We start from the raw sequence: 25,693 nt of genomic DNA on the forward strand, positions 1-25,693 counted from the left end.
ACTGTGGAAATGGTCAGTATAATTAGAAGGGGGAAGAAAGCCTTTTAAAACCTAAATTTAAGGCAAAGTCAGCAACTTTTAAGGTGAAGTTTCTGTCAAATTTCCCCGGTGACTTTACAGTGCAGGCGAGTATTTAAATTAAGATAATGGTTCAAAATAACTGCCCCAATAAGTGGTTGTTTTTAAATGGCTGCTGAGAAGCAAAACTTAACACCTTGGAGTAGGGACTAAACTCCGAGAGCCAATAAAGGAGCACATCTAGCTGTGAAAATTAGATGCTTATCCAATCACCACAGATTTTATGAGGTACACTTTGAACCCTATTTTGCATTCAGAACTGCTTTAATGCTTCACAGTGTAGTTTCAACAAGGTGCTGGAAATTCTCACCCTGCCATTCAAATGTCGCAGCAGAAAAGGAGACTCACCAGACCAATACTTTTCAAATCTTTCGTCCACTTTTGGTGGTGTGGTCTTTGCTCCTCCAGGCCATCTGCTTAAAGGTTAAACGAGTTGTGCATTCAGAGATGCTCTTCTGCATTCCCTGGTTGTAGTAAGTTGTTATTGTGTGAATGCCTCACATTGCATTTTTTGCAATATTTTGCCCATTGAAATGAATGGAACACATTATCAATGTGGTCACTTATTTCTGCTCGCTGGGCTGAGCTGTGTTTTAGGTCAGTGAGATGAGCAGCCGTTCTCAGACTGGGAGGCCAAGGTTCAAATCCTGCTTATGGTAACATTTTTTTCAGTTAACAGTAAAACTTTGTTTTACTCTTTTCAACACAAATTTTATGTTCTTCACTCCTTTTTAGCAGAATTTTCAGTTTTTTCACCACTTTTCAGCACAAATGTCAGCTTTTTTAGCTCTTTTAAGCAGAAATCTGTTTTCAGCAGAAATTTTGCTGATTCACCTCTTTTCAGCACAACATTCTGCTTCTTTACCTCTTTTCAGCAGAATTTTCAGCTTCTTTGCCTGTTTTCAGTGGAATTTTCAGTTTTTTCAACTGTTCTCAGTTTTTATTTCATGGAGACTCGTGGAAACCAGTATGTAGGACATTTCTGAACTTAAAAAAAACAAAACTTTGTGTCAATGGAAATGTTCATTTACTCAAAATGTATAGTTATTTTTAACTCTTTAACTAAAACTGTCATGTTGTGTTATGAATAGCATGTTGAAAATGTCCCTTTTCCCCTTATTTCCTATCAGTTAGATTAAAAGTGCGCCAGCCGGGGACGCAAACAACTTTTGTTGTGTTGTGTCCAAACTGCAGTCCCATCTCTGGGATAAAGCTGTGATGTGCAGCAGCTCCTCCCACGTTAATTACAGCTGCCTCCCAGAAAATTAGAAATATCTTTCAAAAACATGTGAATAAAGGTTGCGTGCTTATGGCACGTGGGCTCGTTACTGATTACCTGATCAACAAGTAACGAAAGCAGAAAGTAACTCAGGGTCCTCACACTGGCTGTTTAAAAAGCTACTTTGAATTCAAAGTGGGCATTGTTATTTTCACCCCAGTTGGATGCTGCCAGGAATCGGGACTGCGCATGTGGCTGCCTGTGTGGTCTCGCGCTCGTTCACGGCCACATAAACACCTGATCTCTGCAAGGGGACAAATCCAGTGAGAATTTCCGCAGGAAACCGATCCCCTCTCGTCGCAGACCCCCCTGCTGTAGAGAGCGAGGTTTCCTGCCGAGCAGGATGGCGGATGGAGACACGGTGGTGGATCTGAGCGTGGGGGACAGCAGCCCGCTGCAGCTGAGGGACTACCGGAGACTGGCTCGGCTGTACTGCATGAATGGCGGACATCACCTCCAGATCCTCCCCGACGGGACGGTGCAGGGCCAGAGGGAAGAGAGTGACGCTCACAGTAAGATCACTGCGCGCTTTAACATCCAGGTCAGGCCTGCAGCATGACGCGTTCACTTCCTCTGCTGCAGGTGTTCCAGGTTAAAGCGCCATGCGTCCATTTCACTTTTTAAGTGAAATGCGGGACATCCCACTGCGTTAGTTTGTTGCAAAATGTCTGTGAGTTCAGTTTGAACGTGTTTATGAATGTGGATGGAGTCGGTGGTTGTCTGAGCACGAGAAAACACGCAGAAGTAGAAGGAAAGTTTACCGACAGGAGCAGTGGAATGGCATGCTGGGAATGATGCCGCAGAGGCTTCTGTGAAAGAAACATTTCTGGCCTTGAAAAGGTGGAAACAGGAAACCACAGCACGAGACATTTCAGTCATCAGATACTTTTCTGTATTGATCAGCCATCTGCAAGCTCTCTTTTTACTCTGTGCTACACCGCAGGTGAACCTGTTCTAATCAAGGCTGGACAAAACAGAGAGAAACAGATTAAAAAAAAGATTGGTGGCTCTCTTTCTGCAGGAATATTTAAAGATTTTTGCTGAAGAATTTTCAGATTGTGAATAATAAAATAAATAAATGCATCGACAGCTGTTTTTGATGTTTTATATTCAGATGCTGCAGATTTACCTTTGCACTGAAACCTCTGAGCCAACCCATGAAATATTCATTATTTATATATTCAGATTTTGACAGTTTCTGTGTAATTTCTTGACTTTCATGTAATTTTTTGTTATCCTTTCAGCTGTTTTAAAGCTCAAAGCTGTGGACAGAGGTGTCGTGGTCATCCAAGGAACTGAAGCCAGCAGATATTTAGCCATGAGCGATGAAGGCCGTTTGTACAGTTCAGTGAGTATTTAAGGCAAATTTTATTTTTTAAATAAAGGTTTATGGGAACTATTACAAGAAAAACAAATCGGGAAACAATCAAGAATATTAACACTTAACATAAGACACATTTTATTATTCATTAAATTATTTTTTATCTGCTTGAATTGTATAAGTTCGGTCTGTGTTATCTGCACTGACATCATGTTTTTAAACCTGATCCCACTTTGTTGCAGAGTTACAGTCCCATGTAAAATCCTTGATTTACCCCTCATTTCTTTATATAGTTCTTTATAAGAATTTCATGTAAATGTTTTAAGCAGTAGGTCTTCAGGCTTTCTGAAGGTCTTTTAAAGTTTCTCTGTGGACACTGGCTGATTTTTCACTCATTTTCAGTCCAGTGAAAATAATCCAAGAATTATTTGTTGTTAATGTTTTTTGGTAAGTCACTTAACAGACCTGTGAATTCACTCCTAAAAAGACACCTAACTCAATGGATAAACCTTTTTTTTCACTTTTCAGTTGAAAACCTGACATATCTTGGCATGGTGTGCCGTGTGTTCTGAAAAAACAAGAGAACATTGGAAAACTATCTGCAACAGATAAATAGCATCTGTTTCTTGTGTCCTTTAGAATTTTTTTTTTTGCATCATATTCATTCTGTAAGTCTGTTTGTATATTTTAATAAATTTGTTGAACTTATTAAACCTACCAAAGAAAGAAGGAGCTGCTTAAAACCTTTGCACACACTGTACTTTTAATATATTAGTTTTTTGTTCAATACCAAGAAGGTTGAAAAATCTGAGTAACAGAATAAGATTTCAACATCAGGGCATTCCCACAGTGTATTGATCACTGGTCATACTTCTCTGCTGCTTTGCCAGCACAGCTTAATGTAGGAGGACAAGACATAAACTCTGATTATTGATAGTGCAGGATTTACTGAATCAAAGTGAAACTATTAACTGTTATTCCTAACCCTTTAAATGTTTACATTTTTACCTCCAACTCAAACCTCATGAGATGTTATTTGAAATGTTCTTGCATTTGTCTCTCAGCCCACAATTACAGATGAATGTTACTTCCTGGAGAGGCTGGAGGAGAACCACTACAACACATACCAGCCACAGAAATATCACGACAACAACTGGTACGTAGCTCTGAAAAAGAACGGAAAGCCTAAACTCGGCCCGAGAACCCACATCGGACAGAAAGCCGTCTTCTTTCTCCCCAGGCAGCTGGATGACTAAAGGAGCAAAACACACAGCGATACCTCAACCGCAAAGGACCAGAAACACATAACCTCTAAATCATCAATAGGACTACTTACAGGAGATGGTGGAGTGAAATCAAGAGATAATAAATCCAAATAAAAGGGAAGTGCAAAGGCAGTCTGTGTAGTGCATGGAGAGATCAAATGTCTCTTTATTTTAATAATACGTCAAATCTATAGACACAACAAATCTTTGATTTTATTTGGTAGCAGGTCCTCTTAGCTCACAGAACAGACATGTAGAGCAAACATGAACACATTAACCTGCAGTTTAACAGGAATTTGTGCTTCTTGGACTAAGGTTTTCTGGGAAGAGTAAATAAATACATTGCCACTAATTATGTACTGTACTTTAGCTTTTCTGTAATCTGTTTTGTTCTTGAAACCTTGACTGGATAGAAAGTGCTACAGAGCTTAAAGCCTAACAAATTAACCAGTAAAGCTTTCTCAGAAGTGTTGCTGCTCTGTTATACTTCCAACAGTTACACATTGCTGCCACTAGAAGCCGCCACTGTGCATGATTACATCCTCTCCAAAGAATTTTTATTTGCAACACTTAAATTTACCGGCCCCTTATACACATACACACTGACCTATGAGTTAGCCCCTTTAATCACACTTATTAACAACTGTTTGTGCACTCACGGTTTTTCATGGTTTGTCCAATAAGGCTTCATAACCTAGAACAATCATCAGTATGCTCGTTTCTACACTTTGAATATCCTGCACTGTTTATTTTACTATGCACTTAATGAGCCTTCATTTCTGTTCTACTGAGCTCTTGGTTCTATTTTGTTACGCTTTTTTAAATATTTGTTGTATTTTATTGAACTATTTTAATGTTTCTTTGCAAGCTCCTTTGACTACCATATTTATAGTTCTTCAGTTGTACCCCATTGTAAACCACTTCATTTTGTTAGCGGTTTTCCTGTTACACATTAATGAAGCATGCAGTGGATATAAAAAGCGTACACGTGCCTGTTAAAGTGCCTGCGGTAATGACGTTACAATAACGAGACCAAGATAAAACTTTTTCCACCTTTAATGTGACCTTAAAACAAAACTTTTAGCGGATCAAATTAAAAACATAAAACATTGTGGTTGCACATGCTCCTATAAATGGGAAGCTTACACTTTTTCTATCCACTGCATTTATGTATTCTGAGTAGGTGATGCATCAGTAACAACCCAGGAAGCTCAGCAGGTGCATTTAAAGTGACATTTATTTAACACTAAACAGTTTCTGTACAGTTTGATAACAACAAAAACCCCAGGCTGCAGCTCTACATCATATAGAAAGAAGCATAACTGGTCTGTAAATGAAAGCCATGGCATATGAAATATGAACTGTTGATTCAAGCGTCATTATAAAACAACATCCTGCACCACTTGCTTTATGTGTCTGTGACTTAATCTAATGATGGAAATGTCCTTATTGGCCGTGTTTCTAAAAGTGCACCTGCATTAAACATTCTTTGATAATAATACTCACAACAGAGAAACTTCTTACATAGTATGAAAAATTAAGAAATAATCATCAATTAAACCTTGAGGTAAAAACCCACCTGGAAGTAAAATACAAGTTCATTTCTTATGTACTGAAATCCTGACAGCTTTTCCTCTGACAGCGAGTGGGACGTGGACTAGAAAGACTGAGGAGTCATCGAGAGGTCACGCTGTTACATCTAATTGGTATTTGTGAGGACACGGACCAGAAAATGTGCTCATATGCCCTTAAAAATCATCTCGGTCACTGTCAGTGCCAAAAGAAATTTGGCGTCTCCACAGCTGTCAGCAGAGCAGCTCCAGGTTTTGTCATTTGAGGCCATCGAGTTCCTTTTCCATCTTCTAGGATCAACCTGCACATGCAACTTGAATTCTCTTCCCTGGTTGGAGAGTTTTACCTGATTTAATGTACAACAAAAACATTGTAACAGGCAAAAATCATGGATGCCGCTTTGCTGTGTGTGAATCACATCTACGATGACAGTTTCTAAAAGCTGCAGACAACACTGTCCCCTCCTGGCAATACTGCTTAAAGCCAACAGGTGAGTGGAGGATGTGTTCATGAGTACTTCCGTATTTACAGCCTAAAGAAATCTATAAAGAGCTTAAACCTCGAAGAGCAGATTATTATAAAGTGTGTTGCATGCTATGGCAAGCTTACAGAGTGTTGCGCTAATTAATACCTGTTGGCTTCAAGTGTCGCCAACACGAGACGCTCCCTATTTAATTGACCTTAAGGGCAGATGCATGCTCGTATGCTACCATCAAATGATATAAGGCATTACTTATACATTACAGACAGATGTAAATAGCACTTAACATTCGCCACTAATGAGTACATTGAGGGACTATTACTGTTAACCATTTGTCTTTAATAAAGGTTTGAAACAAAAGAAAACGAGTGATATAATTCCTGATTATTATTTTTTATTGACTCGAGTCGTCTTCATCTGGATCTCATCTGGCTGATTTCTGGTTAAGTGTCTTCTTTTATTTTAAACTCGTTCTTCTTCTTCACATCCAGTTCTTCCACGTCCTGATTTTGACATAGGAAAATGGAGAAAACTGACATAACAGTGGAAATCAATCCTAATCTCAACCACAAATCTTACTTATCAACCTGACACACTGTAAGTAGAGCCAGTTAATAACAGGCCTGCTCACCGAATTATTACCACTCGGTTAAATATAAATACATGTTTTACAGAAACATGGTTTAATGCTTTTGAGATCATTTGTTGCTACAACTTTGTTCTTAAAAGTTCAGTTCATAATAGATGGAGTTGGTCTTCAGTGACATGTTAATGATATGCTGTTTTAACTTTAACCTACAAGGCAGAGTCTCACAAGATCACGAGAGAATCCATCATAAACCAGTCTCTGAACCACAGCTGGTTGCCCAATCAGCAGATAAGCGTTTCCCCTTCTACTGAGTTGGAAGTCGAGGGGAAATTTTTTCACACATGCCCTGCAGGAAATGCTTGTGACAAACCAGACGTCTGCAGTCAATCTGAACATAAAGCAGCTGCTGAGTACACAGGCTGGAGTGGTCCTCGGCCTGTATGCTGCTGCTCAGACGACACCCTAACCTCAACTAAACGCTGTATTTTCACTGCAGTGCACTTTAGAGGTTTGAGCAGACACTTAGAGTAAAACAGATGTGTGTGAAAACAGATACAGGTTCTCTGCTCTGTGTGAAAGAAAGGAGGGGCAGTGTTACATGAGCTGATGGCAAAGTGTTAAGCTGGTTTTATGGTCAAGCAGAGCGAGCGTGTAGGCTTTCGGCTCCACTCTATGCTCTGCCCGTCTGCCTGCAGTGAGCTCTGTGGTCAGGTGGAGGCAGTGTACAAAGTCTCTGCTGTTGCTCGTGGTGTTGTTGGTCCGTGAGCCAGCCATGGACCAACAGAACACACACAGAGCTGTCTGCGCTTTTCATGAAAGCGAACGTGGATGGACATGTTTGTGGGACTATAAATCCCACTTAAGTCTAAAGAAGTGACGTCAAACTCTTTGTACTTCATGTGCACATACAGCCTACTTTGACTGTAAGTTGGCCAGACCAGCGAAACTCCTATTTCTGTCAGCGTACAGATGTTTAACGACACACTTAATTACATTTGATATATAAATCAAAAAGTGCAACTTCAACTGCACGTCTCAGTTTTTCTACATGATAAAGAAATGTTGAGGTAAATTAAAAATCTGTCAGCATACTTAAATAAGTATGTAAATTTGCTGATAAAGTTCTGGTAGCTCTTTAACATAATTCCCATTCATTCATAGAAACAAGCCATCCAGTGGACCAGATTGGAGTCTTTCTGGCCCTTGGACTGCATTTTTCACATTCCCGGTCTAATTCAAGTGTAGCACCAAAGATTATTGGACTCCGACTGATGGCAGGGAAACTTGTTTAGGTCAAAGCTGCTGCTGCATGAAAGCTACACCGCAGATATGTTGTAACCACACAAAGTGAAACCCTACACCGTAACCGGACAGGTACCTCCCTGAAACTGTAAATACAGATCACATCAATGCAGGTAGCACCTGTTCTGACTGGTCTCTTCAGTAGTGTAGATTCCTTCTGTGCATTGCTAGCTATTTTTTTCCACCATTTTTGATTTAATTAATAATCATAACCTCAGTCTAACCACTTAGATGTCAGCAAATTCCTGGAGGGGGACTACTGAAACCATGGGAATGGACATGACACTACTGCATTTCATTAACATGCATCTTCTCTCCCATGTTTAACAGCTTCCTGCTAAAAGGGAGGTCTTCCTTCCCACTGTCACCACTGTCACCACCACAGCTGGGCGATAGAACGATAACGATATGTATCACGATATAACTTTTACTCGATAGAGAAATTAAACTATCGCGATAGACCTCGCCGCTCTTGTCCTCTTTAAAAAAAAAAAAAAAAAAAAAAAGGGTCAGCCAATCCAAATTAAGTAGCGCAGAGCCGAACCAATCACAGCCGCAGCGTCACGTCGCGTGACTTGTTACGTACAGCACAAGTGCCAAGCCGCACATGTGTATTTGTTTGGGAAGCAGCCAGCCACCGTACTGCCCGGGTAATGGAGGAAATGAGTGTGCCGACTAGAAAAATCAAACTAGCATGACCGAAGGTTACCGAAGAGAAAACAGATGATGGCTCCAATGCCGGAGAGATTGTCGAACGGAAGAGCCATAGAAGTTCCGTAGTGTGAAGGTATTTCGGCTATTTCAAGTCTGACAAAAAACAGAGTAGCGCACTGTAAATTGTGCCGAAAGCAAGTCTGGAAATACAATAAACTGGTGCATGCGTCACACTGTGCGCCACGTTATTGTTTCGGTGAAATGAATTTCTACAATACTGTTACTGTTAATTCTACTCTCTGCAGTGTTTAAATGCTTACATATACACACAGTTACTGTCCGTCCACACATACGACTCGGTTCTGCTTCTATGCCGCAGCTTTGTTTACTTTTTCCCACCGAGGCTTCTAGACTTCTGATTGGCCAATATTTCTGCACGGTTAGGAATCTAGCGCCACCTGCTGCTTTGGCATGTTCATAGCACCGTTTTCCTTCATTTCTGCCTTTATGTGTGGACGGGATTATTTTTTAAAACGAAAACGGAAAATCTCCGTTTTCAAAAATACCCGTGTACGTGTGGACGTAGCCTCAGTGTCTGACTGGAAGCGCTAATTCGTCATTCGACTTTTGTCAGACTAAAGTAACTGTTAAAACTGTTTGAAAAGCTAAGCTATACAACAAGGAGAGATTGAGAATTTCCTTTTAGTTCTCAGTTTATTTGATATTGACAAAGGTTAGTCAATTTTGTCTGTTCTTCTGTAAAACAAACTAAGATTTTTTTTTAGAATTAATATTTTGTATCTAAGTGGAATTGACAATTTAGTAGTCTGTTTCGTTTGTTCTATTTTGAAACTTAAACGCTTTAGCGGCTGCCTTTTGTGTAGTTTGCAATATTTGCCTTTATTTATCTGAAAAAGTCTCATGTTCCTTAAGTACATCTACCCTGTTGACCTTATTATGGGAAATAAATATTTAAATAAAAACAAGCTGCTGATTATTTCACATTTTACTTGTGAGCAACGGCACATTTAAATCTTACAAATATAGTTATTTGGCTTATATCGTGATAGATATCGTTATCGCCTGAAATGGAAAAAAAAAAAAACATATCGTGATATGAAAAAATCTTATATCGCCCAGCTCTAGTTTAGAGCATTTCTAAACTGCAAGAAGTGCAAAGAAAACCCTTATAGGCACTTCCTGCTCTCTGTTTTCACTCTTCTCCCGACTGACTTTGGCAAGAACCGGTTTTTCCAACTGGCTGCACTGAAAGTAGCCTGTGGATCTGATTGGTTAAATTTCACCTGTAATGAACAGACAGTTATTTTTGGCTTGCACCTGCGTTTTTCCAAAGGACATCCCTGCTGGTTCTGTGTCACACACCATCTGGAGCATCAGGTTAGTTTAATCACAGAGACAGGTGTTGACAGTGGTTGTGCTGTGCGCCATGTAGCAGCAAAGTCAGAGGACAGAGGTTACATGGGGAAGTAGCAGGTTTATGTTTAATCTGCTTAAGCTGAAAAATCAAAGAGGTCGTGAACAGCTTATTCTAATCTTTTCACCAAGTCTCTACATTTTATTTTCACTTGGATGGAGCCACTACAAACTGTGGGTACCATCTGGGGCTTTTTGTTTAATGGCTGATTTTTGTGCTGTTTGTTTAGCTGCCATTCATAAATCAGTCCAACACGGATTTAAAGGTGCTGCCCACTAATGACAAACCTGACAGACAGTAAGTAAAAATTGATATTTTCTTCATGACCCATGCACCTTACCTTTAATAGATGAAGAGTACCCTTGTTCGAGGAAGGGTGGCGTAAGTGGGATCAGCCAGTTTACGCACTCTGGAGTAGTTCACGAAGCCTCTGATAAACAGCATAAAGCCTGCAGTCCAAACAGAAGACAGATTACCAAAGAAATGACCACACAACATAATTAGAAAAATCTTAGCTGTGTGTAGTGTGTTAATAATATAAAAATACAAGTATACTTATAAAACATCATCTCTCACTCACCAAGTGCCAAAAACACCCACCACAACCAATACTGCCCATCAAAGTAACCGGGGAAGTAGGTCGAAAACTGCAGAGACACAAGACGCAAGTTTCAATCAACAGTGTGACTCTGGTGGTCTGTCTTTAAGAACACAGCACCAAACACCACTTTGTAGAATCATGCGGCACATCTTTGACCACACACCCATCCATAACTTAAGTGGCACGAGTAATTTCAAGTGTTTTTGGAAATTAAGTGCCGTTAAATAGATCATTAACCCTGTAACGCCAAATGCATCATATGGTCAATGGTAAATGGACTGATTCTTATATAGCGCTTTTCTACTCTCCCGGATTACTCAAAGCGCTGTATACAACATGCCTCATTCACCTATTCACACCCACTCATACAAACACTTCTAAACACAAGTGCAAACTAAACTACACACATTCATACTCCGATGGATGCATCGGAGGGCAACTTGGGGTTAGTATCTTGCCCAAGGATATTTGGCATGCAGACTGGGGAAGCCAAGGATCGAACCACCAACCTTCCGATCAGTAGCTGATCTGCTCTATCACCTGAGCCACAGCTGGGGTGGCTGTGGCTATCAGATATGATACACGAGTATCATACATATGATACATTTTGAGAACTGTAATTTATACAATCAGACACATGCAGTGTTCAAATATAAATAAACAGAATTTTCTGTCAATCCTTTCGTTGTTCAGGCTTCACAGGGTTAAGACCAACATTAAATTATTAAAATTTAAACTAAAACAAGAACGCTAATAATAATAATAATAATGGATTGGATTTATATAGCGCTTTTCAAGGCACCCAAAGCGCTTTACAATGCCACTATTCATTCACTCTCACATTCACACACTGGTGGAGGCAAGCTACAGTTGTAGCCACAGCTGCCCTGGGGCAGACTGACAGAAGCGAGGCTGCCATATCGCGCCATCGGCCCCTCTGGCCAACACCAGTAGGCAAGTAGGGTAAAGTGTCTTGCCCAAGGACACAACGACCAGGACAGAGAGCCCAGGGATCGAACCGGCGACCTTCCGGTTACAGATGCGATTCCCAACCCCCTGAGCCACGGTCGCTAAGACAGCACAACTCCCTCGAAGGGCAAGGTTGTACTAAAACTTTAATGTTTTATGACATTTTTATTGCAACATGCTGTTTTTATTACAACACGCTGCTATCTGACCTCTGACCTTGAAGCATTACATACTAAAATAAATGGTGTTTTTATCATCTTCACTCATTCGACTGGAGCAGATTTGGCTGAAATCTTTGGTTTTTATAAGCTGTAAAAACTTAAGACTTTAAGATATTCATGCAGTGTAAGATTTTGCAAAACTTTATGGCGTCATTATGATGTCATAGGGTGTTTTATTGAAAAGATATAACCCTGTGTTTTACGGCTCTCCCCATACCCTTTCATACGTTATATTACTTTATACGCTTTCTTAAATTTTTTTTCCAAGGTCCCTTTGAGCTTTGGCACCAACAATAAAGGTCGAGATCAAATGATTAGCCAACATGGTTACTGACGTCCCCCCACAGCCTAGTGTAGTGTTGTTACATTTGAAGACAATGCATTAAAAAAAGATTTGGGTAACATAAAGCTTTTGCTGATTTTCACATTTGTTGTGACCTTGACTTGATTTCACCAAAATGAAATCAGCTCGAGCTGTCACTATCATCGACAATCACACAAGATTTGAACCCATCTTGAAAACTACGGACGCTTACAAACAGACAGACAAACTAATTGAACCGATTACATACGCGCTCCTTTCGGGGGGAGAATAACTGTGATATTATGGTTGAATTTTAACCACCTTGTGGAGAGCTGAGCTGAGCTGGTCTATGCTGTGTGTGGCTCTTACCCTGACAATAAGAACCCATTTGATGAGCGACAGGCCAAAGCCTGAGATGGCCCCGTATCTGCCGGCGGCTGATGTGGTCAAACAGAACGACAAGAAGAAGCCAATCCAGTTGAAGAGGAATGCCACTGGTAGCAGAAAGACAGCAGTTCATTAACAGAAGGATCATTGATTTGTAAAGTCATCATGTTGGCACAGATTTAACAAAAAGAAGCTAAACAAAAGTTAAATTAAAGGAGAGTAAATTTTGTCCTTGATGAGTCAACAGAGTTGTACATTTGCATCAAGTCTGTTTATTGTTACCGTTACAAAAGTCTGTTTCTTACTGAAGAAAGTGAGCATGAAGATGCCGTCGTTTCCTATTCGCAGCTGGTCGGCATCATCAAAGTCATCTCTGGCCACAAAGTCTTCCTCCTGCATCATCAAAAAGGATACGTTTAAACTATTAATTAAAATAACCTCAGTTTACCTCTGTCTTGTTTAGTGTTTTATATGTGACAACACTAAGTCATTAGAAAGAAGTCTGAGAACGAGACGAGTACCGTGACTCTTCCAGCGACCAGCGGGATGGCCGCCTCTGCTTTGCTTCTCTCAGCTTCATCATAGGAGGGCAAAGTGGTGGCAACGCTGTAGGATGGAGGGTTGGGAAATCTTCCTCCATCTTCCTTGTATTCAAAGAAAGCTGTGGGTGTTACAAGCAACAAATAATTACAACTAATTAACAACAAATATATATCTGTAATAATACATTCCTCCACACAGCAGAAGACCTACAGAAAATAATAAATGAAATCCTGTTATCACAGTGTATAAGAGCTGAAATTTTACACTTCCTACACTTTAATATAACACCAAACAGTAGCATTATCAATTAATGAGCTGGTTTATTTCTCCAGTAAACGTGTGGTCTTTAAACTACAAAATCACTTTTCTAGAGCCTGTGATGTCTTCAAAAATACAAATGTTATTTTGAAAACAAGAAAACCAAAGACTGATTGTTCCTGATTTCCACCTCCCTGCTTTACTTTTTGCTAATCTGAACAACGGAGTGCAAACAAAAACATTTCTATGTGCTCACTCTGCTGATCTTTCCCATTGTCTTCACAGACCAGTTCTGTGCTAAATCTCAGTTGATGCTTTAAGGCAAGATAAATTATTAACACAGGTTTCCCTTGAAAGCAAAGCTAAGGCTGTATTGTATCATCCAAGACTCTGACAATGGCAGATCCTGACTGGCTTTATTAAGTACACCTGTTCAGAGAATGGTCCAAAGAGGAGAAACTATCCAGTGAAAGACAGACATCTGGGTGAAAATGCCTTGTTGATGTCAGAGGAGAATGGCCAGACTGCTTCATGGTCATGGGAAAGCAACTGCAACTTGAATCATTGCTTGTTACAACCAATGCATGCAGAAGAGCATTTCTTGAAGCAGATGAGCAAAACCACTGCCTGGTCTGTTGAGTTTCAATTTCTACTGAAACACTGGAGTTGTAGTGTCAATGAAAGCATGGATCCTTCCTGCCATGTATCAAATGTTCAGGTCTGTCATGATGGTGTGGGGGATATTTTCTTTTCACATTTTGGTTCTTTAGCACCAACTTGTTTTGTTTAAGCCTGTTTGAGTATGGTTGCTGATCATGTCCATCCTTTTATGACCACAGTATAGCCATATTCTGATGGATGCTTCACCTGACACCATGCCACACAGCTTGAATCATCTCAAACTGGTTTCTTGAACACAAGTTCACTGAACTCAAATGGCCTCCACAATCCAATAAAGCACCTTTGGGGTGTGGTGGAACAGACAAACTGTTTCATGATGTGCAGCTGACAAATCTGCAGCAACTGTGACACCATTGTGTCAATGTGGACCAAAATCTTTAAGGAATATTTCAAGCATGTTGTTAAATCCATGCCACAAAGCATTAATCCAGTTCCAAAAACCAAACAGACAACATGGTACTACCTGGTCTACCTAATGTAGTGTGTATAGAGTGTATTTGTTAGTGTTTCATTTTGAGGAGTGCTAAATGCCTTCTGTGGACCAACAATTTATGAAACAGTTTGCTGTAAATGTAACTGAACACTGTTTTGGGCTGCTGTAAACTGAAGCACAGTTTATAATTTTGGCACACATCTACAAACAGTGAGTGCGACAACTGCCGCTTCTTTAGCAACCTTCACTGTGCAACAGACAGAGACAGATGGCTCGAAGCCATCCTCTGAAAGAAGGCAGAGATGATAATTAAAGCATCAATTTTGAAAGCAAGAAACAAAGAAACCGAAGGTCAGCGAGTTTTAACACGTCTGACTGCTGACAGACAAAAATCTTCTTTCACTTCCTTCAAAAATGAAAGCTACAGCTGAGCTTTAGAAACCCAAAGCAGGAAGCAATGACTTACGTAAAACATTAGTACAAGAAAGACAACTGTGATATATTGCATGCACCCATTACTGTTTGTGCTCTCTACATACAAGCCAAGACTTATCTGGGTTGTTTGGCTGCGATCCTGGAATACGCCTCTGCCTCGCTCAAACACTAACAGCACTAAAACAGATCAATGGACTCATCCAGGAAGAGCTATAGCTGCACCCTCTTATGGAACATGCTGACCCTTGCCCTCTTAAGAAGTGACATTGGAAACATGATAACGAGCCTGAGACCTTCCCTGCACATGACCTATTCTGCAATCCTATTTTAGGAAAAAAAAATTAAACAAACTTCACACAATTATACGTGTAAATAAACATACTCATTTCAGTACAAATGATATATGGTGCATCTGGACTGTATTTAAGATTTCTGTGAGCGAAACTAAATATTTATCTGATCTTTAACAAAATGCAAAATAAGCTCACAAAATCTGCATGCAGGGAAACCTGTCACCAGAAAAGCTTCAACATCAAAGTGCTTTGTACAAGTCGAAGCAGTGATCACATAGGTGGCAACTTGTCAAATTACAGCTGTTAAAAACAGCCAGTGTTCATAATGTTTATCTCTTCCTGCTTTTAAATTCACTTATAATTGACAATTAGGTCGCACAGACACATCTGGAATTAAATTGTGTTTTTAAGAAAATGAAGTGATTTGACAGCGTGTGACCAAGCTAACCTGCATTTGCTGCAGCAATGCTGCTGTATGGTGGTGGGGCGTCCTGGGCAGGACCCTCCTGGGAAGGCTGGGCGGGCTCTTCCTCATTCACCAGCTGGAGAAACATTAATAGACAACAACACAAACTGGGTCTCGCTTACAGTACACGGTCCTTTCAGATAAGTAAGCAGCTGCAATTTAGAAAAGGGAACAATGCTGTCTGCATAGGGGAGGTCAAAATGATAGCATTTACACTGTGTGATAGCAGATATTTGTCTGCCATGTTGTTTATATCATGGCAACTATCCCCAGGGAAGATTTCTGCTTGTACTGGGCCATTATAGACAATTACATGAGTCATTAAACAGGGCCTGCTGTACGGACATACAGGCTCTGTCAGCCACTTTCTTCTCCCAAACACAGATTAGACCATCTGGATTTGATACTTACGGATATTCTCATTTAAATAACATTATCGGACAGTAACCTTATCTTTACCAACGACACACAAGGCAGGTTGTATTATAAACCGTGGGCTGCTGATTTCAGACATAATTTGCACATCAGTGCTGTGTGGCGATTTAAGCGAGCATGCAGCAGCTTCACTTTAGCATTTTGACCCTGATCCGTCTCTAAGGTTTCAGTCACTGACAGGGAGGATTGGTCAGTGAGCCAGGACAGCTTTGGATCAAGTCTAGACACTACACAGCACTCCTGTGCAGGCCAGCTAACGCTAGGAGTGGCTAATTAGCTGCTAAATAAATATGGCCTATTCAGCGTTAAAATTATATATGATGAATATATGAGTACAGCAGTTGCAGTGGAAGAAATTCTGTTTAATAAAAGCATAAAACATGTCACTCAACATCGGGCCCGCCCGTAAACAAATGACAGCTCAGTTCGCTGTTTTGCTCTCAGTGACAGGCTAATGTTGACTGAGCAGCAGCTAGCTGTTAGCCACATTTAAGTGTGACGGCAACCTGTTACCTACCTCCTGATATCTGACGCTGCTGTTTTGTTCTGCCATAGCTGAAGAGGAACGAAATAACTGTACAGTACTCCCTCTGCTTCTGCTGTGAAACTGTGTAATGTAAAAGGAATCTCGCAGGCGAAGTAGCAAAGATAACGCTGCCTTCTAGTCGGCCATCTCCTTCCTTCTCCGCTCCTGGTAGTGGCAGAGCTGGTGCTGCGTTCAAGTGCAGTCGGAAACGACATTCTTTCAGTTGTTAGCGCGTGAAAGATCGAGGGGGGAAAAATTACAAATTATAAGCCCATAACTGTCAATTATATATATTTTACGCTGTAAAGGGGAATTGCTACAGTGTATAATATAGCAAAATTAAATGCACTTATTTGGAAGAAATTGCTCATTTAAAGTGTTATAATACATAATATGACTGGTGCTGAGCTAATATGATGTGCCATCTTCCGAGATTTCTTATTGAGCATCTGAAATTAAGCAAATATGAAGTGTGAGGCAGTATTCTAGTTAACAAAAACGGTTGTGCGGATGGATTTTGGTTTTTTGGGGGGGGGGTTTTGCCATTTGCAAGTCAAAAAATTTGGGCTAATAACTACATATCAAGTTTACATATAATAATTATAATAAGTCTGCGGGCATTTTCCCCTGTAGTGAAAATAAACTTTCATAGCACTTCCACCCTAAGAAAACCAGTAAAAATAACAAGGAGCACTTGAAGGCAACAGGAGTTCATTCCTGTTCGTCACATGACTGGAAGGACGGACTGAAAACCACAGCATGTCCCAAAAAACACACATAAGATGTACAAATTAAATTTGCTTTATTACAAAGAACAAATGAGCAGTTGTATGAAGAATCATCTATACCAGCACTAAATTATCTAGTAGTTGAAAAGTAGTTGTGAGAAAATCTTGCTTGATCTTGAAGAAGGAAAAACATAATCAATGGAATTATTGGAGTGCTCATTTGGTCAAATGCCTCTTGAATCCAGGATGTTTGAGAGAGGTCTCCCTCAGTTTTTCTTCGGCTCTGATGGAGGTGACTCTACCAGCTTGTTGTGGACATGCATCATCCCTGTGGACAAAAAACAAGACTCAGTAGTTTTTCTATGACTCATGTCTGCTTTGGAAATATTTTTTCTTAATCAGCTGGAAATATAAAATGTTTTTCTCCCACTCAGCAACTGCATGATCTGTGATTCAGTGTCTCACCTTTAAAGTACTTCACAGTTTTGACTCGCAGTTCCAGGGTGGCATCTTCATCGCACACAAAAATGGTCTGTGGGTGCTGCTGAAAGGCAGACACTGTCCACATGTGATTCACACCTTCCTCTATGGCTTTGTACAAAGCAAACGCCTTGTGTGCTCCGGTGATGAGAATCATGACCTGAGGACAGATTGAAAACCGAGAAATAACTCAGCAAGTTCAGAAGTTAACTGATGACCACTCTTCTTGATATTTAGGCACAGCAGCAAAAACACAAACACCAAGGCACGTGGCTGACACTGAGCCAGACTCCCAACCTCTTTGGCATCCATGACAGTGCCCACTCCCACCGTCAGCGCCATGGTGGGGACTTTTGAGAGATCTCCATCAAAGAATCGGGCATTGGCCATGATGGTGTCCTTCGCCAGCGTTTTCACCCTGGTCCTGGATACCAGACTTGAACCAGGCTCATTAAATGCAATGTGGCCATCAGGTCCAATACCTGACACAGAAAAAGAAGAGGGGACTTAATTGTTTTGCAATCATTTATTACAGGGCAGAAGAAAAGAAATGTGTGGCTGACTAGCTGCAGTATTTTCACTTTTATCTGTGTGTCTTCTGACCTCCAACAAACAGCTGAATCCCCCCAGCAGCTGTTATTTTCTTCTCAAAGGAGTCACACTCTGCCTGCAGGTCGGCGGCGTTGCCATCGAGGATGTGCGTGTTCTCTGCTTTTATATCTATGTGCTTGAAGAAGTTATTCCACATGAAGGAGTGGTAGCTCTCAGGATGATCTCTGGGAAGTCCTATAAAAGCAGTTTATGGCAGTTTCTTATGCAAGACCAGAGCTTGGAAGCGTCCCTCACTCTGTATGCTTAATGGCACAATAGAGAACAATCAGGACCTACCTACATATTCATCCATGTTGAAAGTCTTCACGTACTGGAATGAGAGATCTCCATTTTTGTAGTATTCAATCAGCTTCTTATAACAACCTAAAGGAGTGCTTCCTGAAGACGGGCAGAAAAAGCAACAAAGGAGTGAGAGGAGGAAACGTAGGCTGCACATTAAAATCATGCAAATCTAAATACATGTGCTAAATGCTACATCACAGGATTGCACGTTGCTCTTACCTGTAGGGAGCCCCAGAGTGAAGTATTTGTTGGGGCCAGGGCTGAACTGTAAAATCTTGTTTCTAATGTACTTTGCTGCCCATTCGCTCGCCTGGTCGTAGTCGTTCAGGATGATGAGCTTCATGGTCCTGCAGAAGTCAAAACAGTGAGAAATGAAGCAACGAAGTTGTTTAGACTCTAAACAACTTCAGATTCTAAGAAGATCGTCTCAAAACACTCCTTGTCAGACTTTAGACTCATCAATAAAAATCAGCCACAAGCAGAGCAGTTGGAGCTCCGAGGTTTCCGAACATACTCGCAAATCGCTCACAGCTTTACTCACCCGCGCAGTGTCGCCAGAACCTCACATTTACTGATTTTAAAAAAAGTAATTTAGTTAATGCAGCCAGCTTTACCTTTCAGATTTCAGTCTGAGCACACGGCTCTGGGTGGATCATGTGACTTTCTGCCGGAGGCGAACAGCGCGCACCGCGGAAGAAACGAAAACTGAACTTCAAGCCCAAGAGCTGAGAAAACAAAAGGCACTGGGCTGCTCCACAGCGCCCTTTAATGACAAAAAAGCCTGTGTCCCAAAGGCCAGTCCTTTTTTACTTTTACGCGAGAGTTTTGAACGATTATTGTGAGCTTTTAACAAAAAGAATGAGTCTGCTGTTGCACAAACGCCCTCTCAGCTTCCCAGGATCTAAAAGTCTAAACAGTAGCGTCTGCACATTATGTCCGCTCCATACTTTCATCATTGCCCAAAATGCATTCCCGACCAAACAACAGCTGCCGATGGGTGAAAGAAGCTTTTGAAATATTCGAAAAACTAAGATTGTTTGCAGTTTTTAAAATAACCAATTACGTTTCTGATACTAATGTTAAAATAATAAGCTCTGCATCTTTATGGTGAGGGCTCCTTTTAAGGCTCAGACACTCATTAAATTAATTTGATAAATTCTCATGTATAAAAAAGTGCTGCTAAAAGGCGTCATTGATGAAAAAAGGTGATTAAAATAAAATGATTTTAGAATACTAAGTCCCATTTACTTATCTATTGTTGTTTTACCAATTTTCCCACGTTTTTTGAATTGTAATAATCGATTTATTCAGCATGATCATAGACCAAATCTACCTACTCAGTAAGGAGTATTGGTGTGAAAAACAGAGGAGTAAGATCAAAATGTTGGTCTCTTTAATTGAACTTTTGAATCCATTCCAGGCCTTTTACTTGTCCTTAAATATCCTTAAAGACCGTTGAAACGAGCTACATTTAGATTCAGCATGTGCTGTGCTCTCTGCAGCTTTACAAGTATAAGTGGGTGTAGATGTTGGATATGGACTGACTTTTATACAGACACACTGTTGGGTATTTCCATTTTTTCAGTAAACTGGGTACAGAAACACACTCAGAGTGTGTGCTGGTCACGTGTCCTGTGTGGTATGGCTGCATCCATGGGCTCAGAATAAGATAGGAGATAGGCATGAACTCGTCCATCACCAGGCAGGATGACAATAGAGAAGCTCAATAACATTGTTTGCTTCATGTAGCATTCCTATCAATCTTGATGAGCTTTTATAAACCTCTCTGTCTTTTTTGCCCTCCTGTCTGCATGTTTGTCCTTATCTTCTTGTTTCTCTGTAGGGTGACCAGTACAGACACCTGTTTTCTGTACAGACATCTGTTCTTTATTACTATTATTGTCCTTATTATTTTAATATTATTGTTTTGTTTACTCTTATTGTTGCCTGCTGCTAAACTAAACAAATTTCCCCTTGTGGGACAATAAAGAATTTGAATTGAATTGAATTGAATTTGGTCTATATATTTGTGAGGAGCTGGGCTTCTGTGCTTAGGCTCCTAGAAGAAGTGGTAGAAAATACATTCATGGTTTATTGTTTTGTTTTTATTTTAGAATTTAACTTTCATTGACATGGTTGATATGAACTGTAGAACACTCTGCATTGCCCACTTCACATTGCATCACACTGTACTTCTTCTACAGAGTATAATGTGCAAAGTTGATAATGCACAATACGAGGTGCCACATTAAACAGCATTTAAAGTATGGTTGATTACTTTAGAATGTGATTAATGGTTTAACACAGACGAATCTTTAGTCAGCAGACTAACAGCTCACACCTCCTCTCAGCGACCACTGACCCACTGTAACCAGAAGAGGGCAGCAGTGCCAAGGAAGAAGAGATGAGATGTGCCATGTTTAACTATATTTGTTTCTTAAATGCCTACTCACTTTCTACAGAATTTGTTATCACCACACTGTGAGACCTGGATTTAATAAATATGGGAAGGACACCAGGTTTTATGCATGTAGTGTACCAAATGCCTACTACCTGAAATCTAAATCTTTGGCTGTGTCTGTCCATCCAGTGTTCTCCTTGCTTCAGTCAGAAGTTAGAGCACACATCAGCGGCTTCTGCTGTCCAAATTTGTTTGGTTGTGTGCCGGTTTTTCACAGAGGGGCCAGCGTCAGTGCATCACTACATGCTGCATTTCGGTTTGCTGGCTAGTAGCAGCAGCAGCTACGCTCAGATGATCAAGCTAAATTTCTGACACTGTCACAGTTTTATTCCACACCACACACTGTGATGCTGGACCAGGACTGAATTATAGGGACTGAGGCTAGATGACAAAGCTTTGAGAGCAGCTCCATGAAAATGTAAAAATATCAGTGTTATCCTTCAGCCTCTTAGTAGCTGCACATATAGAATAAATTTCAAAATCCTGCATCACCTCAGTCTCAAGTGACAAGACTTGGCATCAGACCTCAAGGTCAAGGTCACGAAGATGCAAACTTTTTCGAGGCTTGTACTAGATGTATCTATGGTATCAGTTTGAAAATACAACATTGTATTTGCAAACCTGGGCGTCCATGGCACGCAGGCAGGTGGAAAGGTCAAGGTGGGATCCTTGACCTTTAAAAGGAAGCAGGAAACAAACAGAAGATAACTGACTGAAGATGAGCTCGAGCATGATCACTGACAGTGAAGCACAGAAGACAGAAGCACATGAAGGGATATAAATCTGTCTAATTAAGAAGCAGAAACCACTGTGAGTCTATTTCAACCTCGTTAGTTTAATATTAAAGCGACAGCAGGTGCAAAATGACAAAACTCTGAAGCAGGGAATGGCTTGGCAGACCGTTGTTCTCTCCTGATCCCGCCTGACGGATTTTTGTCTACCTCTGATTTTCTTTGTGTCCATCCCACCAATTCCGGTGGTCTCGGGAAAATGTCAGTTCAATAAAGTGAGAAATTTCAGAGATGAATTCTTCTGCGTCTCTTTCCGTTATACGTGTGATGTCTTATCCTTCATATTTTGTTCTGACGTGTTTGTAAGCCACCATGGCATTTTCTGGCCACACACTGAGTTTGTTTCCTCTATTTGGCTCTTATCAAATTTACAAGGGGATAAGACTAAACACTGACTGACTAAAGTTACACTGAAATAACAATGCTTCTCTTTACTCTGTGTTGCCTCTGAAGTATAAAACCCAGTGGGAAACATAATCAGGTTTGTCTGCAACAATCCAGCATCACTCAGCGTGAAACTAAAGGTGACTGTCTTAAAAACAGATTTTTTTTGCTTTCCAGGAGTTCTGTTATCCTCGCTTATTGTGGATGCAAAGACCTGATACAGCCGTTTATAAGACAACACATTTATGGTTATTCCTTACATACAAAGTGTGCAACAGACACATTACATAGTTATCTATGATGTGCATTAATGAGGAAAAGGACAGAATTTCTTCTGAATTTCCACTTTCATTGATTTCCACCTGTGATATTTCATTTCCCAACATTTTCACATGGAACAGTTTAACAAACCCATAATACTATCATAAAAACTGCAATATTGAATAAAACAAGGAGTCAAACAGAAAAAACAAACAAACCAAAAAGGGTTTTAAATCCTGATTTGTATCAGCTACCTGTTAACCTATTAATTCCTTTCAGATTAATCAAAGTTTCCTTTAGTTGTTGTTCTAACTCTCTGATCAATACAATCGATAGAACTCCACTCAGTTCTATCGATTTAATTTAACCTGATTCAGTCCACCCAATGCTTTCACTCACTGTATGCGCAAACTGTCTAGTTATGATACCCAGTAACACTTCAACGAGTTACCAATACAACTCAGACACAATGAATTTGTCTTGAAAGGTGCTATATAAATAAAAGCTGAGGAACATCGAGAAACAAAATGAAGGCTTGCAAGTAATACTCGATGAAGCTCTGGAGAAAAATAAAGAGATCCACCAAGACAAAAAACAAGAGCCCGTAGAGCAGAGAGACCTGCAGAGCAAACTCCAAGCCATGGAGGAAAAATACAAAGCTCTGCAGGTGAAGCATGATAAAACTCTGCACAAAAATCAACAGTTGCTTCAAGACAAGAAGAAAATGGAAATGAAACAGAAGGTAATGGACTCCAAGCGTGATGAGATGGAGGAAAAACACAGATCGCTCCAAATCAAGCTTGAGAAAAAAGCGCACGGAAATAAAGAGCTGCTTCAAGAAAAAGACCAACAGAAAACACAACAGGAAGAAGAAAAACTTAATCTCCAGAGGAAAAATCAAGCACTCCAAGAATTGTATAACGAAACGAAGTACAAAACAACTGTACTGGAAGAAGAAAAGAAAAAGCTGGAAAATCAATGCTCAGCGATGCAGAGTAGCATCAATGAGATGCTGAGAAAAAATACCGAACTTGAGGAACTTTCTAAGACCTTGAAGCACAAAAACACTGAAATCCAGGCGCAAAAGCAAGAACAACAGAAAACACATAAAGACCTGCAGTGTAGACTTCAAGATATCCAGAAGAGAAACCAGCAGCTGGAAGACATGCACACAGATGTGCACAAGGCAAAGCGAATAGAGGAGGCAACAGTTAAAGAACTGAAAGACAACCTTAAAGAAAAACAAGAACAATTAGAAGACATGGTGAAAAGATGCAACAAACTTGAGAAAGAAAACGCAGAAACAATCGATGAGCTGAAAACCCTCATCATTGAGAAAAAAGTGCTCGTGGAAGAGTATCTGAAAAAGAAGAAAAAACGCTTCCACTGGTTCTAGAGGAGGGGCACTGCTGCTTCTCACCTGATGTAACCTCGTCTTCCTCCACCTCTATTCCATCTTCATTTCCCCCCTTCCCCTCCCTCCTTATTCTTTTTTCACCCTCACCCCCCGACCAGTCCCGGCAGTTGACTGCCCCCTCCTGAGCCTGGTTCTGCCATAGGTTTCTCCTTTAGGTTTCTTTCACTTTAAAAGGAGTTTTTCCTATCCACTGTCGCCTGGTGCTTGCTCAGAGGGGATTGTTGGGGTTTTCTCTCCTCTCTCTCTTTCATTCTTTCTATCCTCCCTTTTCCCCCTTCTGCCTTTTCCTTTACCCAATAAACACAATTGCCCACATTTTACATGTGTTTGAAAAATGTCTTCATTCAACAATAATTCATCTTAGGTATAAAAACAAGAAATAGGTAATAGCTGCATGTGTGTTTGTGTGTGTGCATAATATACATACTTGTTTCCCAGAAAGATTTAATACTAGATGGATAGAGACAGGTTTTAAAGACTAGAAATGAAAACATGTGAGTCCTGTCTTTAAATAAAAATATATAATTCCCTATATTCCTATCTATTCCAAACAACGGTAGTAAGTAACAAAGTTTCAAATTTGTCTTTCACTTTGACTCTTAATTTACTAACCATGAACAAGAGGTCAGAGGTCAAATGTGGCACGATACCTTAAATCTTTCTGTGATACTTTCTGTATGTGGACCAGAGATGGGCAACACCGCATAGTCTGATTTCTTTTTTCAAGTAACGAGTAAAGTAAGGGATTACTATTGCAAAAAAGGTAATTAGATTACTGTTACTTTCCCGTAAGCAGGCTACATTACTGCGTTACTAATCCTCGTCATTTTCTTTGTGAGAGTGTCTCATGACAATGACGTACAAGCTTGCGACGTCCGTGGCAGCAACAGACGTGTGTAGATCAACAAAGGATAATATGGAGTGCAGGAGAGAGTACGACCATGCAGGGTTTAAAGCTTACTTTGAGTTTGATTCTGTAAAAAGTGACAAAAACATTGAAAACATACAGTAGTGAAGTTCTTAGCTCCCTGTTTTAGTTTTGTTGTCGTCCTCCCCGGTGTTCCCCTCACTCTCTTGCTATTTGATGCATGAATGCTTCCTCGGCTCAGCTCCCATCCCCACACCCTGTCGTCACTTTTTTAAATACTTCCATCACACCAACAGGCACTTTAGAATCACCAATTGACAAGCATGTGTTTGGACAGGCTCAAACCGGAGAGGTGATCAATGGACCACAGCGCTGCACACCCCTGGCAACTTTGGGGGTAAAGCCACTGGTTTGTGGTGGTTGCCAGGTGAAATCAGGGTCTGCTGCACCAAAAACATAATTGTGACTGCTTTGGTTGCAATCAGATTGCCATAGTCATCTGCAGTTTGCATGTTGGATGCCAACTACTCACAAAGCGGTGGGAAAAGTTTTGTTTTTTTAGTTTGGCTTTCATCTTTACTTTTGCGTCCTTTCTAAAAACACTAACATATAGGTCTGGTCTACCTGGACTGGCAGCATGCTCGAGGTGTCCCAGGCTCGCCTGTTTGGTGACACGGTAGATGAGCTCGCCCGGCTCGCTGTCGTGGTCGCTGGCTGACAGCTGCAGCGTGGTCAGCTTCTGAAAAATTACATTTTCTTATGTTGCAAGTCTCAAATCTTGATTGCCTGGATCCATTTAGTGTTTTATCATATGTGCTTTAAGCAGTAAATCTCAGGTAAAATGAACTGTTCTATCTGCCAGGAAGGACACAAACACAGAC

The 25,693-nt window shown here is 40.5% G+C and overlaps 3 protein-coding genes across 6 annotated transcripts; 1 reads left to right on the top strand and 2 right to left on the bottom strand.

The window, feature by feature from the left end:
* The first annotated feature begins 1,328 nt into the window (after positions 1–1,328).
* fgf1a (fibroblast growth factor 1a) lies at positions 1,329–5,883 on the top strand. Of its 2 annotated transcripts, XM_082554326.1 has the most exons (4): positions 1,329–1,869; positions 2,602–2,705; positions 3,743–3,834; positions 3,919–5,883. In XM_082554326.1, exons 1-4 carry the CDS (start codon positions 1,701–1,703, stop codon positions 3,932–3,934), a joined length of 381 nt encoding a protein of 126 aa, XP_082410452.1. In that variant the 5' UTR covers positions 1,329–1,700; the 3' UTR covers positions 3,935–5,883. The 2 variants fall into 2 exon arrangements, with proteins under 2 accessions (XP_082410452.1, XP_082410451.1); XM_082554325.1 differs by having other exon boundaries at positions 3,743–5,883.
* Positions 5,163–16,722, bottom strand: LOC309718765 (NEDD4 family-interacting protein 1-like). The gene is made up of 8 exons (XM_082554313.1): positions 16,520–16,722; positions 15,550–15,643; positions 12,980–13,119; positions 12,764–12,851; positions 12,441–12,565; positions 10,557–10,623; positions 10,317–10,425; positions 5,163–6,499 (listed from the first exon to the last, which is right to left on the bottom strand). Exons 1-7 carry the CDS (start codon positions 16,553–16,555, stop codon positions 10,319–10,321), a joined length of 657 nt encoding a protein of 218 aa, XP_082410439.1. The 5' UTR covers positions 16,556–16,722; the 3' UTR covers positions 5,163–6,499; positions 10,317–10,318.
* A 591-nt stretch (positions 16,723–17,313) lies between these two features.
* Positions 17,314–25,476, bottom strand: gnpda1 (glucosamine-6-phosphate deaminase 1). 3 transcript variants are annotated; one of them, XM_082510557.1, is made up of 7 exons: positions 25,437–25,476; positions 18,850–18,977; positions 18,625–18,726; positions 18,340–18,522; positions 18,034–18,218; positions 17,722–17,896; positions 17,314–17,584 (listed from the first exon to the last, which is right to left on the bottom strand). In XM_082510557.1, the coding sequence occupies exons 2-7, from the start codon at positions 18,971–18,973 to the stop codon at positions 17,523–17,525; spliced, it is 831 nt and encodes a 276-aa protein (XP_082366683.1). In that variant the 5' UTR covers positions 18,974–18,977; positions 25,437–25,476; the 3' UTR covers positions 17,314–17,522. The 3 variants fall into 3 exon arrangements, with proteins under 3 accessions (XP_082366683.1, XP_082366681.1, XP_082366682.1); XM_082510555.1 differs by lacking the exon at positions 25,437–25,476 and adding an exon at positions 19,245–19,367; XM_082510556.1 differs by lacking the exon at positions 25,437–25,476 and adding an exon at positions 19,172–19,264.
* Between the last annotated feature and the right edge of the window lie 217 nt (positions 25,477–25,693).

The sequence above is a fragment of the Aulonocara stuartgranti genome (genome assembly GCF_965226115.1).
Source record: "Aulonocara stuartgranti genome assembly, chromosome: 2".
Classification (NCBI taxonomy): Eukaryota; Metazoa; Chordata; class Actinopteri; order Cichliformes; family Cichlidae; genus Aulonocara; species Aulonocara stuartgranti.